Here is a 14,191-nt window from a genome sequence, read left to right on the forward strand (position 1 = left end):
TTACCTAATATAGCATTTGCTATAAATTTGTTAAGCAAGATATAATTCTTCACCTATAAGAAGATATTGAAGTGAAGTAAAACATATACTTTGTTACGTTAAAAGTAATATAAATATGGACTTATTTTATTCAAATGATTCAAAACTAGATCTAATGGGATTTGCAAGTTATTTATCAAATCCTCGTAATGGTTAATCACAAACAAAATATTTGTTCATATGTGGTGGTGGTATGCGAAAAAAACCATAACAACAACATTGACAAATCATGCAAAATTTTAACATTATATGAGATAAGTCTTGAATGTGTTTGATTAAAGTTTATGATTCAAAATGTGCGATAAATTTGTTGTTTATCTTAGAGAAAAATGGAATCAACAATCATTTATGAAGACAATAGTATATTATACAATTGAAAGGATGATATAAAGATCTAACATATTTGTTCATCTCGAAAATTTGACATATCTATGTACAAAATCTTGACTAATGATAATTTTTGAGTAATTAATTTATAATATTGAACTTTGTGATTTTGCTAGTTTACATGAAAGAAAAAAATAAAATATGTAATAAACAATATTTTATTAAAAAAAAAAATAATATGCTCTTTTTTATCTCCAATTTTTTTTTTCTAATAATGTTTAACAAGACATATTTTTAGTAATGTTCTCTAATAATGATTATTTCATTAATTTTATTACATTTACTCATGTTATCGATTCTTCTTTGAAATTTGAATATTTATATTAACTATTTAATTTATATATTTTTTATATACAAACCTCTCTCTCTCTCTCTATATAAATACCTGATAATAATAAGATATATAAAATTAGTTTTCAGTTGCATGTTTTTCTCTTTCTCTTTCATCTTTTATGTATTATCAGTTTTATTTTGTAACAAAATATCTTTTAAAAAGGAACGGAAATTAGTTTTATTTTTTTATAAAATATTCGTTAAATAGGTACGAAAATAAGTTTTATTTTGTAACAAAATATTCATTAAATAGGTACGGAATTTTATAACTCATGATTTCAAACGAATATTGAAAACAATTTATTCAAAAGAATTCGATAAAAGTATACTTTGTAATATTTTTCTAATTTGTAATAATTTAAATTACATGTATATATGGTTGGTTTTTTAGGAAAATTCTTTTATTATTTAAATTTTTATATACATATTGAAATAATAAATGCAATTTATTTATTTGCCATAAATGACAAAAATAATTCTTTTATTTATACTAAGAGAATTTTGTTTTTTTGTTCACATTTGTTTTTAATTTGACGTTTCGAGTTTATATATACCATTATAAAAAGAATCCATCCCATTAAACTACCAATGTTAGAAATAATAATTTCTTTAATAAATCGAATATCTATCCATAAAAAATATTTATATTGAATTTTTATTAATTGAATCAAACTTTTAGGTAAAAATTTAATAAGTAAATTTTTTATTCTATTTATTGTAATTCGAAATAAAAATTATTTGAACTAGATACGAGAGAAGGTAAGAGTAAAACATGTACATTAATAGTGATGGTGGCAGCTCTACACGTATCCCAGAACGTGACGTAAAACAAAACGTAACCAAAAATAAAATATTACAAAAAATAACTAATTCCTACAAGAAATTTAAGAATTAGTTGTTCTTCTTCTCCCATCTGAGATCTACCAGTAATTGCACATTGCGGTGCCTACTTTCACAGATTCAGTCTCCCTCATTTCCCCCAAATCCGTAAATGAAAAATTAAAAAAAGATTCAATTGCATCTTTATATATTCATTTTCATTCGTCACTGCAATTTTCGGGGGATAAGTTTGGGATTTTGAATCATGTGGGGCACCATTGCCAATTTCAAGGAAAACCTCAACAAGATCGCGCTCGATGTTCATGACGACGACGAAATTCTCCGTGAGTACGGTACCGGCATCACTGCCGACGGCGACAACTCCGCTGTCTCCGGTCGCCGGAGTTCGCACGGTTCCGCCAGTTCAAAATCGGGGATTACGTCGCCGCTCGCCAACGGCATCGATCATGCTTCTCTTCCTGAGGTCATTCTTTTTCTCTGTTTCTCTCTTAAAGTTGCGTTGCGTTGTGAATCTTTGAGCTGCTTGAAAACTTAATAAGCGCGTATCTGGTTCTGCATTGAAGTAGGTTTTGGGTTTTAGTTTTGGAAAAGAAAGTTAGACGAACTTTCTTTGAAGTTTAATCGTTCTTTAATCGGAAGTGAAGTTTCACCTAGGTAATTTGCATAAACTTTTTAGTGCAAACGTTTGTTAAAAAGATTATCAATGCGAAACTCCAATTGTCTGGAGCGACATAATTAACACCTAAAGAACTATATACCAGTTTAGTTCATATCATGTTATTTTATAGAAAAAATTAAAGAAAAAAATTAAGCAAGTTGTATATGGGAAATTATTATGTTGTTCAAGATTACCACTGTCATAGTTGATTTCCGCTCAACAAATAGCAGCTGAGTTTAATTAATTCTTTCTCGGAAATTTAAAAATTCAAGTACATGTCACAGGAATATTAGTCGGAATCATCTACTCATGGTGGTTCCGTACTGTACATCTCATTGGCCATATTTGTTCCTGATCAGGAAAATTAGTCTTTGGGTATTTGGATATTAATTTCTTCAGTAATCAATCATTTTATATGAATGTTTTGGGACTAATTTGATGACTAAAAGCACATTCAAGAATTATGAATGTAATATTCATCCTCTAAGAAATAAGAACTAACATGATGGACACTTTATTTTCAAGGACTGATTTTGACTGTTCAGTCAAGAAATGTTTCAAAATAGGTTTACTTAAATGTCCAACCTATAAGCATGTCTGTATTATAGGGGATACTTTTGGAAATGTATGTTTGAGGCAACTGAATGGTATGGTAATACAAATGTGCATTATGAAACTAACTTGAGTTTACATAATGCTTATTTATCAAGTTCCGTGTACCTCAAAGATATGAAGATTCCCTTAGTTTACTATATTTTTAATTGAAAATAAAAAATAACCTTTTTGCTTTTCCAACTTATAGGAAGTTACTGAGATTTTTCTATCCCTCCATAACATCATTAACTTGCCATTATTTCACACAGGCATTAGTAGGTTAGGAATGGGTTTGACTCTCCCACTCTTGCTATCACTAGGGAGGGGGAGAAACTTGAAGTCGATCAAATCGGGTTATACATCAAAGTTGTGTTGGATGTTAGAAAAATGGGGAAAACCCAAATCCAATCAAAACAGGATTTTGTCATCAAAGTTGGGTTGTGGTTAGACTGGCACCTGCTGGTTAAGATTTAATTGTTATGCATACTTTTCACGAAATTTAGTAGGTTAATTAGTGAAAATATGTGTCCATGCTTGAAATTGTAGTGTCTAAATATGTGAATGTTTATAACTTCTTTTGCCCCTTGAATCCCCTCACTTTAGAAGTGGATGGTTAAATAAGATGCCATTTTATAACCCAAAAGGAAAAGATGTAATTTTATTATTTGGTGTACTATTTACAGATAGAACAGTACAAAGCAGAAATCAAGAAACTTCAAGCATCTGAGGCAGAGATTAAAGCATTATCAGTTAATTATGCTGCTCTGTTAAAAGAAAAAGAGGTACGATCATTACTTTCTGGAATATATGTAAATAATTTATATTTAATTTGTAGATTTTTGTTTTCATCAGTTCGCTTGAAGCTACATAATTTTGCACTTGGGGTCTGTTGAAACAGTTTTTTAATACAGAAACGTTTTGGGTTTATTCTGTTTAACTGGGTAATCTTCTATACGTTTTGAAGGACTATTGTTGGTTTTGTGCAACTTAGGGTGTTTTAAATTTATCGGTTATAAAATGAATAATGTGCTCTCTCCCAAACGATTAAACTTTTGGGGCATGAGGCCTAGGTACATAATATGATATGGATACAAGAGATTTTTTAAAATTAAACACATGATATGGTCAAGATAAATTAGCAAGAAGGTTATCTATGTATATAACATGAATAGACTATTTTTTGAGCAGCATTAATATTACCAATTGCTCATTAATAGATAAATATATCAATAGTCAATAAATGATTACATTTTTCCAAAAAAGATACTCGTGGTCCTGACAAATAAGCATAGTTACACACCTTTCCTTCACCCATATCATAATATATTTCTTTTACTATGTGTCAGGAAAAATATACTATTTCTCTACCCAAGTTAGAGTGTCATTGAAACAATCGATTTTCCATCCAAAGAAGTTTTGGCTCTATAGAATAATTACATAGTTGTTAGGAAGAACATAGATAACATGCTCTTGTCATTTGGAAGAGAAATGCTCCTTTAGAACAACATATATTATTGTCTGCCTTATAACAATAAAAGCTACATTTGTTACAGAGCTGAGTGCCTAGTTGTATCATATTTAGGCAGTAAGGGAGCCATATCAGGGACTTTATTTAAAAAAATAAACAAATTAATGGATACTTTTTGGATAGTATGTAGATATATGTGATGTGTCAAACACATATCAGTACTGGATATGTTTCAGACATTGATATTTTTGTATTTTTAGAGTATCGGGGCTTCATAGATTTTTAGATAGATGGTTTATGACATAGTATTAGATCCTCTATAACCATGTGATCTAGAGTTCAACCTTGTTGCATTTTTTCCTGGGTGGGCTTGTGCTCTTTCATGCCTCAAGATCATAGGTGAGAAGGTGTGCTATATATGAAATCATTCATGTCTATTCGTCAATATAATCACCTATCAATTTATCTTAACTATTAATTCATTGTTTGCACCTGTGGCCTTTGATAAAATCAACCATCCCCATGTTTTCCTTTTCAGGATCACATTGTTAAATTGAATAAAGAAAATGGCTCACTAAAGCAGAATTTGGAGGCTACAAATGCTGCTCTGCGTGTCTCCAGAATTGAAGGTTCTGGAGTATCTACAAATGGAACTTATACGGTCAAGGTATATCAACCTGTTCTGGAGGTCCTTCATTAAATTTGGTTTTTGGTATCTGTTGCGAAATTTAATTAGCAATGAGGATGTTTGACTGGCAGTGCCATTTGCATTCTCAAATTGCAGTTATGATTCAAGTTTGGTTTTTGGGCCTTGAATCTAAGTGAGCCTATTAAAATGCTGCAAACCTATTCTGAACATACTTCTTGTTTTAATGACTAGTTGTGGATAGAATTATGAGTGGGCACCGGGTATATGTCATAACCATATGAAAAAGCTTGTGTCCACCAAAAGAATTGTTTTTTGTTTGTTTTATAGGTTTTCACCCACCAACCTTAATTTCATATTTGAGATAATTGGCTGCTTTGAGATAAGGTCTTTTGCTTATTATTTAATGGGGACCAAGCTTGGCTAAAAGCCTTGCAACTGTTTTTTTCTTAGGTTGTTTACAGCTCATTTTGATAGGGAAAGATGGAAAGATGACTATGTTTCCTTTTGGGGCCTCAGTTTAAAGTTTGAATTTCCATCAAGAGATTTTACCCTTATAAGAATGAGATAGGATTTTCTTAGGGACTTTTTTTTTTTTTTTCTTTAAATATAGAAAACAAGGTATTAGAAAGCTCTTTTGTAGTTATGGTTTTTCTCTGTATTTTTTAAGCAGTTTTATATAAGTCGGTGCATTTTTTAATAGCCATTCAAAAATATTTTTAAGTGTTAAAAATACTTTTGGAGAGGGATGTATCTTTTATTATGAAAAAAGTACTTTTGGAACAGGACTAATGGAATTACAAATATGCTATTATTTGTCAACGTTTAGGATTAGATCAGTGCAATTAATGAGTATTTTGAAATAAATACCTGGTCAAACATTTATCATTCATTCAGATGAATACGAATTTCCTTGTTTTTTTTTTTTTTTTTACTTTTTTTGTTTTAGGTTATCTAGTGTGGGTTGGTGGGACTCGTAGACCTATCTGGTGTTATAGATGGTGATCAATTAAGCTTGTGATATGTGCTCTGTTCCTTCCTAAGTATGGGAATACTGTTATGTTGTAACATATGTGGCTTTGATCTTAATAGATAACTAAGGATTCATGTTGACTACATTTTGTGCAGGGAAGTACAGATCAATCACCTAATCGACAGAACAAGTTCAACTTGCAACGTAAAAGTCGGAATGCCATGAACAATGGAACTGTGTCTACTTTGAAATCTGATGCTATTCAAAGTGAGATGGAATTCAAACATTCAAATTTACAAGGAAATTCCAAGGTAGTGAATGATATGTATAATTTTGGGTTATTCTTAGCCTATAATTTGGTTTCTCTGTCTTTATAATGCAAACACCCATATTTTGCTCATAGTTTTGATGTATAACATTTGATAGCTTTGTATTTTATTTTTAGTGATGAGTGAATTTGACAACAGATGTATGAATGCCTTCTAGGAGCTTGCGCTTGATGGAAATACCTCAGCAGCTGTTCAACATTCCTCAGATATACAAAGGTTGAAGTTAGAACTACAGGAAGAACATGATCAATTGGCAAAGATTCAGCTCAAATTCCAAGGTACTTTTGTTATGCTTTTGGAATGCCTAAATTGTATCTGGGCATACAAGTAGAAGTGGCCTAAGTTCCTAACAAAATTCTTATTCTTTCTTTAATGTCAGAGGAACAGAGATTAAGCCAGTCTTTTCAAGAGGAGCTTAAAATGTTAAAGTTGGAAAGAGACAAAGTGAGTTATATTAGGTAGATATATGAATTTTCATGTTCTTGGCGACATCATATTTACCTGGTCACACTTAAGAGAGTTATATTAGCTGATCATGTGTAATATAATATGATGGAATTGATTTCGAACTTGACAACAGCTTTGGGAGATGAAGCAAATGATGTATGCATGAAATTACCATTGCATTTCATTATTGTATATTTTGGGAACCTTTTGTGATTGATACTTTTGTCATTGTGTTGTTGCTATCAACTTTTTCCTTCCACTTACTAGACATGCTCTGATAAAGTTAGAGAACTAAAAATTAAAAGCACCTCAATAAATGTTTTTTAGCCTTTCAGAAATACCTTTGCAAATTGGTCCTTCATATTGTTATACTGTTAAAAGATCCAATGAACTCACTAATTACTGATCTATATATGTTTTAAAAGAAATCTCCAGTATCTAAATCGGTTTTTGATGAACACAAATTGAGATTTAATATCAACCTATCAATAGAAGGACCAAAGGCATAAATAAATTTTCTTTCTACCACAAAATATACAGAATAAATGGCCTTGCTGTTATTAATTCAGATGACAATCCAAATTGAAATTTTCTGTCTTTCTCTTCAAATAGAAAATAAAATTGGCATAAACTAAAAAAGAACTGGATAGCTTTTATCAATTTTCCAAAATCTTCTTTTTATTATTTCTTTTGTTGAATCAATGATAAACATTTGCATTGTCATGGATTGGGCTGTAAAGCTTTGGTTATCTAACTAGTAATATGTTATTGCTTTGAAGAAATCAATGGAGATGAACAAAATACACAACGAGTTGAATGAAAAAGTATCAGAAATAAAGCATCTACAATTAGAGTTGACAAAACGGGAAAATGAAGCAGGGGAGGCTGTGGATAGCTTAAAAAGATTTATCAAAACTTTAGAGAAGGAAAACACCACTCTTAAGGTTTGTATATTTATGCTTTACCATATTTGACTGCAGATTAGGTTGCTACTATTGTTTTGCTCAAAAATTGATAATGATGATTTTTGTATTATTTGGCTTCTGAAACACACCAATATGATCCTATTCCCCTTGTTATTAGATGGAAAAAAATGAAATTGAGGCTGCTCTTGAAAATAGCAGGAAGTCTTTCACAGATAAAATGATGCGTGATGCTACACATACTCAGGAAAAAGATTCAAGCAGTGTCAGTGATGTGAGCCAAAACTTCATAGCAATAGGCACTTTACTTGTTATGCCTTTAGATCCTTACTAATAATCGTTTTCTTTTCCTTTTGGGGATTGGGCAAATGGTTTTTGGTAATAGATGCCAGATCACTCCAAAAGTTTTCCAGAAAAGGAAGAAATGGAAAGATCATTAGACAAGCTAAGCAAAAATTTGAATGAAGCACGGCGGGACAGGGACAAAGCAGTACAAGAATTGAACCGTCTCAAACAACATTTACTGGAAAAGGTTTTGTTCTTTTTTACTTTAATCTCTTCGTCTATATTTTCAATAGTGGAACCAATGACGAGTAAGCATGACATTCAAAGACAAATAATGGCTCTTTTGCACATCTCATTAATTAACTATTAATTATATAATTAATATATTTGTAAGATATATTTTCCTGTGTTAAACTTGACCTGGCTTGAACCATTGCCAACTGACCAAACACCTTTGACTATATAGTTTACTTCAGTGTTGGAAACTGAAACTAAGACACTCCTAGTTGGTGTATTGTCCCCTCTCAGTGCACGATAAAGATTTAAGCTATAAAATTATAATATTCAGTGTGAGAGACTTGGTATTCTTCATCACTTCTACTTTTCCTGCATCTATGTTCTGCCCAACTCCTTTCTTATATCCATACATGTCAACTCCTTTCTTCTCATGCAATCTATTAAGTTAATCAGTCATTCAATTCTCCCAATTGCTCCTCTTCACTCTATTTTATTGTGAACCTTAAGAGTATGGTGTTTCTTCAACATACATCTAGAATGAGACACATTTATTGTATGTATATTGGCCCATGTTAATTGGTGATGTCTGATTGATCTTTCAACATTTTCTTTTCAGTAATAATATGTCCGAAGCATATTTTAAGTGGTCCTAAAGACAACTAAACCATGCAAACATATGCATTTACAATGATACTTGTTTAACTACATTTTCCTAATAAAATGAGCTTTGGACATGATTAGTTGCTTTCATTGTGTACTTTAGTTTGATTTGTTGACTTACTATTTTGCTATCTACTGAACTGCTTTTTTTCTCCATAATCTGAGCATGCATGATATAAACTTACAATTTTCCTTGATAGATTTACTATATCCATATTTTTGCATCAATGTTCTTTTCCTTGCTGATTTATCTAGGCATCTGAGGAAGCAGATAAAATGGATGAAGACAGCAAAATCATCGAAGAGCTACGTGATAGCAATACTTATTTAACAGCTCAAGTATCACATCTTGAGAGAACTCTGAAGCAAGCACTTGCAAGTCAAGAGGAACTGAAGATGGCTAACAATAGTGAAATTCTCAAGTCTAGAGAAGCCATTAATGACCTGAACAAGAAGCTTACAAACTGTATGAGCACTATAGATGCTAAAAATATTGAACTTTTAAATCTACAGACAGCTCTAGGGCAGTACTATGCTGAAATTGAAGCCAAGGTACAAAACACATCAGTGCATCTCTTTTTATTGTTCATAAATTGCAGACATTAGTTGGGTTGTTAACACTTGCTCACTTTCATTTTCTTGGTACAGTTCCTTATATTTTAAATCTGTGTGCTTGTGTCTACAGTTATGACTTACCTTTCATATGCACTATATTCTTATTCCTTAGGAGCATTTAGAAAGGGAGTTGGCTCATGCAAGAGAGGAAATTGCCAAGCTTTCTCAACTTTTGAAAGTAAGACTCTTTCTGTCTCTAAATATCTGAATGTGCTCTTGTTACTACTTTGAGAAGCAAACTGTATAGAACTATTTGAGGGAAAAGAAAACCAGATCATATGATTTAGTGCAGATAAGAAACTATTTATACTGCACATAGTTTGAACTATAACTAACCTAACTACATTGCCTACTCAGCATAACTGAGTCTGGTATCCGTTTCAGTTTATACCCATATAGGTTTCCGGTGCAATACACTTTTAATAAACATGCATGCTTCAATTAGTATCATTAGAAAACATAATCAACATATTTAGAAGAGAACTATAACACAATATTAATTCATTGCAAAAGAAATCAAGGCTTAATTACTTGCTTGATTCTCACTTTGGTTGAAAAGTTTCAAGTTGATCCACTTAACTTTTTGTTTCAACTAGTCCCAATTTTTTGAAAAGTTGACTTGATTAGGTCTTTTTAAGAAAAAGATTACTACTGACGTTAATAACATGCCACGCATCAATTTGTGTTTTTTTTCTTTTGCAAAATTTGTTGTTGTCCACGTGTCAGGCATTAGCAATGTCATGTGGTAGTATTAGTGTCAAGTGTCATTATCTTGTATTTAATGTAATTCCTATATATATATTTTTTATTCAATCTTGTCCCAAATTTTTTCAAAATGGAGCAATATTGTTTTTCCAAATTGAGACCAAAATTTATTATTTATATAAATTTTATATTGATATTTTTATTAAAAATTACTTTTTAAAATATTACATTATTGTATATTATTAATCCATGTTTTGTTAATTCATGTTTTTATTATAAGATTAAAACTAATTAAGTATAAATCTATTTTAGAAAAAGAGTAAGTATTTAAAACTAATATATTGTTTTAATGACATTTATTAATCCGTGTTTTTTTGTAAGATTAAAACTAATTAATAACATTTACAAAAATATCAGTAAAAATTTGGTCTCGGAAAGGGAATATTGCTCTATTTGGAAATAAATTGGGATTCAATTTAATCAAAGAAACATATATAGGGACTAAATTGAAAATAAGAAAATAACACTTGACATTGACACATGGCATTGACACATTGACAGTGTCATGTGTCAAATCATGAGAACTAATATGTGGACAATTTGTTTTTGAAAAAAAATTAAAAAACTACAAATTGACACGTGGCTTCCTACTACCACCGCCGTTTTTAATTTTTTTAAAAGGATTTAATTGAGTCAATTTTACAAAAATTGAGATGCAATTGAAACAAAAGGCTAAGCGGAACCAATTTGAAACTTTCCAACCAAACCAAAGTGTGGATCAAGCGAGTAATTAAACCATAAATCAATAAAGTCATAAAATTTTATCAATTATAACCTGAACTGTCAAATGTTATTAAGTTTATAATTGTATGACTTAAGTTTGTGTCATTTATTTTTAAGAGTTCTTAGTTACACTTTTTAAAGTTTTGTATTCGCGAGTTACTTTAGTTCTTTTAGTATGTCAATTCATTTTCTGAAAGATATAGGTAGTTACAAAGTTATTTTGGAAAAAAACATTTTTCCGTTTTTCAGTCTGTGTTTTAGTTTTCAAATTCTTTGTTTGATTAATAATTATTCCAATTTAATAATCTAAGTTATTAGATTAATACAACAAATTACTATGTTATTGTCATCGTCATGTGTAGCAAAATGTTATCAGTACGTAGGAACTAGGTACAATTAATCCCTTAGGGGTGTTGTGGAAGTCATTATTACGAAAAACAATGTTAATCTAATAAATAAAATTTTTGCAAAGCAAAAAAGTATAAATAAAAAATTTCTTTATTCTAATATTTATGCATTTGATCTTATCTTGCATTGTTCCAAAAAAATTTACTCAAGGATATTTTTCTTGTTAGATAATAAATTAACTTGTTGGGATTCCTGATTTAGTAAGTTGTAGATTTAATAGTTACTGTTGTTACCAGGAAGCCGATCACAGAGCAGAAGTTTCAAGGAATGAAAGAGAAGAAATTTTAGCCAAGCTTTCACAATCTGAGAAGGTGCAAACTGAATGGAGAAGTAGAGTAAGCAAGCTTGAGGATGATAATGCTAAATTGAGGAAAGTTCTTGAGCAGAGTATGACACAGTTGAATAGAATGTCGGTAGATTCGGATTATCTTGTTGACAGGTTAGCTGTTTTTGTTCTTTCTTAGTATATTTTTCTTCCGACATTTGCTTGACCATGTGATTTCTCGTAAATTGATGAAATACCCTGGAAAGTGCATTTGTCTACTCTTTATTTCCTTATAAGATTATTTTTGGAATCTTCTAAGTAAGGATTTTGGCTGAATTTAGACTTGGGATAGTATTTTTATTATGCGTCATACTAATCTAAATTAAATTGGTTGCAGGCGCATTGTGATAAAATTACTGGTAACTTATTTTCAGAGAAATCACAGCAGAGAGGTATGAAAATGTCATAATTTTTGTTTCTTTAAATTCATTGTGCAGGACTGGATCTGAAATGAAACCCAACAATATCCATTATTATGCTCAAAATTGTTATAGTTCATGTTTCATGTGTATGGGTGCTAGTGGGGGGCAACAGAGAGCAAATTTCTGATATATGACTAGCATTTTAAAAGTCCCAAGATTTGGTTCAACTGAAATCAAGGGAAATAATAACATTTTTTTCGTTAGTTATAGAGGAGTTGAAAAAAGCTTTTACACTTGGAATAAACTAAACCAAACACGCACAAACAATCCACGAGGTGGTATGTGAGAAAAATGATTAGCCACATGAGTGAATGCAACATTGATTCATGTTTTAACCTGAGTATGAAAGGGAAATGGTATGCAATTGTATTCTTCACATGCATTTGTTTACTGGCAGCTTATGTTTGCTTTCCGTAACTTGTACTGCTGATGTTGGCTGTGTTATTTTATCTGATTTGTGGGATGGCTTGTGCTTACTGTTTGATACATTGAGAACAGGTTTTGGATCTTATGGTTCGCATGCTAGGATTTTCTGATGAGGATAAGCAAAGAATTGGTGGTGCTCAACAAGGTGCTGGTAAAGGTGTTGTTCGTGGAGTTCTAGGGCTGCCTGGCCGCCTGGTTGGAGGCATCCTGGGAGGAAATTCGACTGAATCAGCAGCTAATGCCGGATCTGATAACCAGGTAATTTCTTCTTATCTCTTATAACTTCTCCAATGGTACATTTGGCTGTTTTTCAATAGAACAGATGATCACCACTGATGAGAAAATGGAGGAAATAGATTTATGTAATTCTATGCAATATGGATTAATATCTAGTTGAGTTTATCAGTATGGTACTTTATAAAATTAACCAATGAATTTTTCCCGACTGAACCATGTGTAAGTGTAATCAACCTTGTGCTTTAGAAATTTGAGTTGAATTTCTTATTATGTATTCTCGTGCAGTCTTTTGCAGATCTGTGGGTTGATTTTCTTCTCAAGGAAACGGAAGAAAGAGAAAAGAGAGAATCATCAGGAAATTCAGGTAAATCCACGGAAGATCCTTCCAGTAAAAGTCCAAATACTATGTCTGCCACTCCACCATTTTCCAACAAAAGTCCAAACACTATTTCTGCCACTCCACCATTTTCCAATAAAAGTCCAAGTACTATTTCTGCTACTCCACCCTTTTCGAATAGGACGTTTGATGCTGGAAAAACATCACCTTTTCAGATTACTCCAATTAATCAAAACGTCAGTCCTCCCCCTCGTGTTTATTTTCAGCGCTCTGAACATTTTGATTCTGAGTTCTCAACAGTTCCTCTTACGTCATCCGATGCTCAAACATCTAGTTCTAATCTGCTTCCAAGATACTAAGTATACATTGGAGTACGCAATTAAACAAAGGTATATATCATTGTTTGTTAAATTATAGGCATGCGATATTGTTCAATTAATTCTTTAACATTTAAAATGAGTGTCTCTTTTTCTATTAAGAGGGTGCGGGGAACTTCTCAGTAATTTTGGAAGATGTAGATGTCATGTAATATCGTTCACATTTCTTTAATGTATATAATACACAATTCTATACTTGAGAACCAGTTCGCAGCTATAATGTATTCTCTATTTTGTGATCCGTAGTTTACCCGCCAAATGTTTTACTTCTGATATTTTCTTAATGAGTCATTAGGAAAATAGTGAGCTTAAAGTTTAGTACTTTGTGACCGTACTTGGTATCAATTTCTGTGGTTGGAAAAAAGTAATAGAGGGATATGCTGTATTGAAAATGGTTTCAATATAGCTACTTAAATTTTCCATTCGTCTGCCATACTCACTTCTCCAATGTCTACATATTAGTTTCAACTTTTGCCATCATGAAATCATTCCCAAGCTTTCAGAATTTATGACATTTTAGTTATTAGTCACTGATTTTTATCGTACACAAAAAATCATATATTCCATTATATTTTCGCACATTTAAGGCATTATTTCACAGTAATTTTTCCATATATACATCTACTAGGATAATTTATTTTTCTGCTGTTTTACTGTAAATTCCCTTTTGCAAACTTTTTCCTTATACTGTCTCTATTGTTAACGTTTTACATTTAAGACTTAATTGTTAAAAATGT

The 14,191-nt window shown here is 31.2% G+C and overlaps 1 protein-coding gene across 3 annotated transcripts; it reads left to right on the forward strand.

Moving 5' to 3' along the window:
- The first annotated feature begins 1,624 nt into the window (after window positions 1-1,624).
- On the forward strand, window positions 1,625-13,699 carry LOC106773154 (golgin candidate 3). Of its 3 annotated transcripts, none has more exons than XM_022786035.1 (16): window positions 1,625-2,062; window positions 3,535-3,633; window positions 4,858-4,986; window positions 6,094-6,249; window positions 6,425-6,545; window positions 6,647-6,711; window positions 7,494-7,658; window positions 7,798-7,911; window positions 8,023-8,169; window positions 9,075-9,371; window positions 9,547-9,612; window positions 11,567-11,769; window positions 11,993-12,047; window positions 12,576-12,761; window positions 13,026-13,104; window positions 13,293-13,438. In XM_022786035.1, the coding sequence occupies exons 1-16, from the start codon at window positions 1,844-1,846 to the stop codon at window positions 13,304-13,306; spliced, it is 2,115 nt and encodes a 704-aa protein (XP_022641756.1). In that variant the 5' UTR covers window positions 1,625-1,843; the 3' UTR covers window positions 13,307-13,438. The 3 variants fall into 3 exon arrangements, with proteins under 3 accessions (XP_022641756.1, XP_022641755.1, XP_014515336.1); XM_022786034.1 differs by adding an exon at window positions 13,557-13,699 and having other exon boundaries at window positions 1,626-2,062; window positions 13,026-13,466; XM_014659850.2 differs by having other exon boundaries at window positions 1,626-2,062; window positions 13,026-13,699.
- Window positions 13,700-14,191: the final 492 nt, after the last annotated feature.

The sequence above is a fragment of the Vigna radiata genome, chromosome 9 (assembly GCF_000741045.1).
Source record: "Vigna radiata var. radiata cultivar VC1973A chromosome 9, Vradiata_ver6, whole genome shotgun sequence".
Lineage (NCBI taxonomy): Eukaryota > Viridiplantae > Streptophyta > Magnoliopsida > Fabales > Fabaceae > Vigna > Vigna radiata.

Excerpts from the sequence above, each read along its gene's own strand:
- LOC106773154 (XM_014659850.2), top strand. The coding sequence starts at position 1,844 with ATGTGGGGCACCATTGCCAATTTCAAGGAAAACCTCAACAAGATCGCG. Across the intron at positions 3,634-4,857 it reads CTCTGTTAAAAGAAAAAGAG|GATCACATTGTTAAATTGAA; the intron begins GTACGATCATTA and ends TTTCCTTTTCAG. Across the intron at positions 9,372-9,546 it reads ATGCTGAAATTGAAGCCAAG|GAGCATTTAGAAAGGGAGTT; the intron begins GTACAAAACACA and ends CTTATTCCTTAG.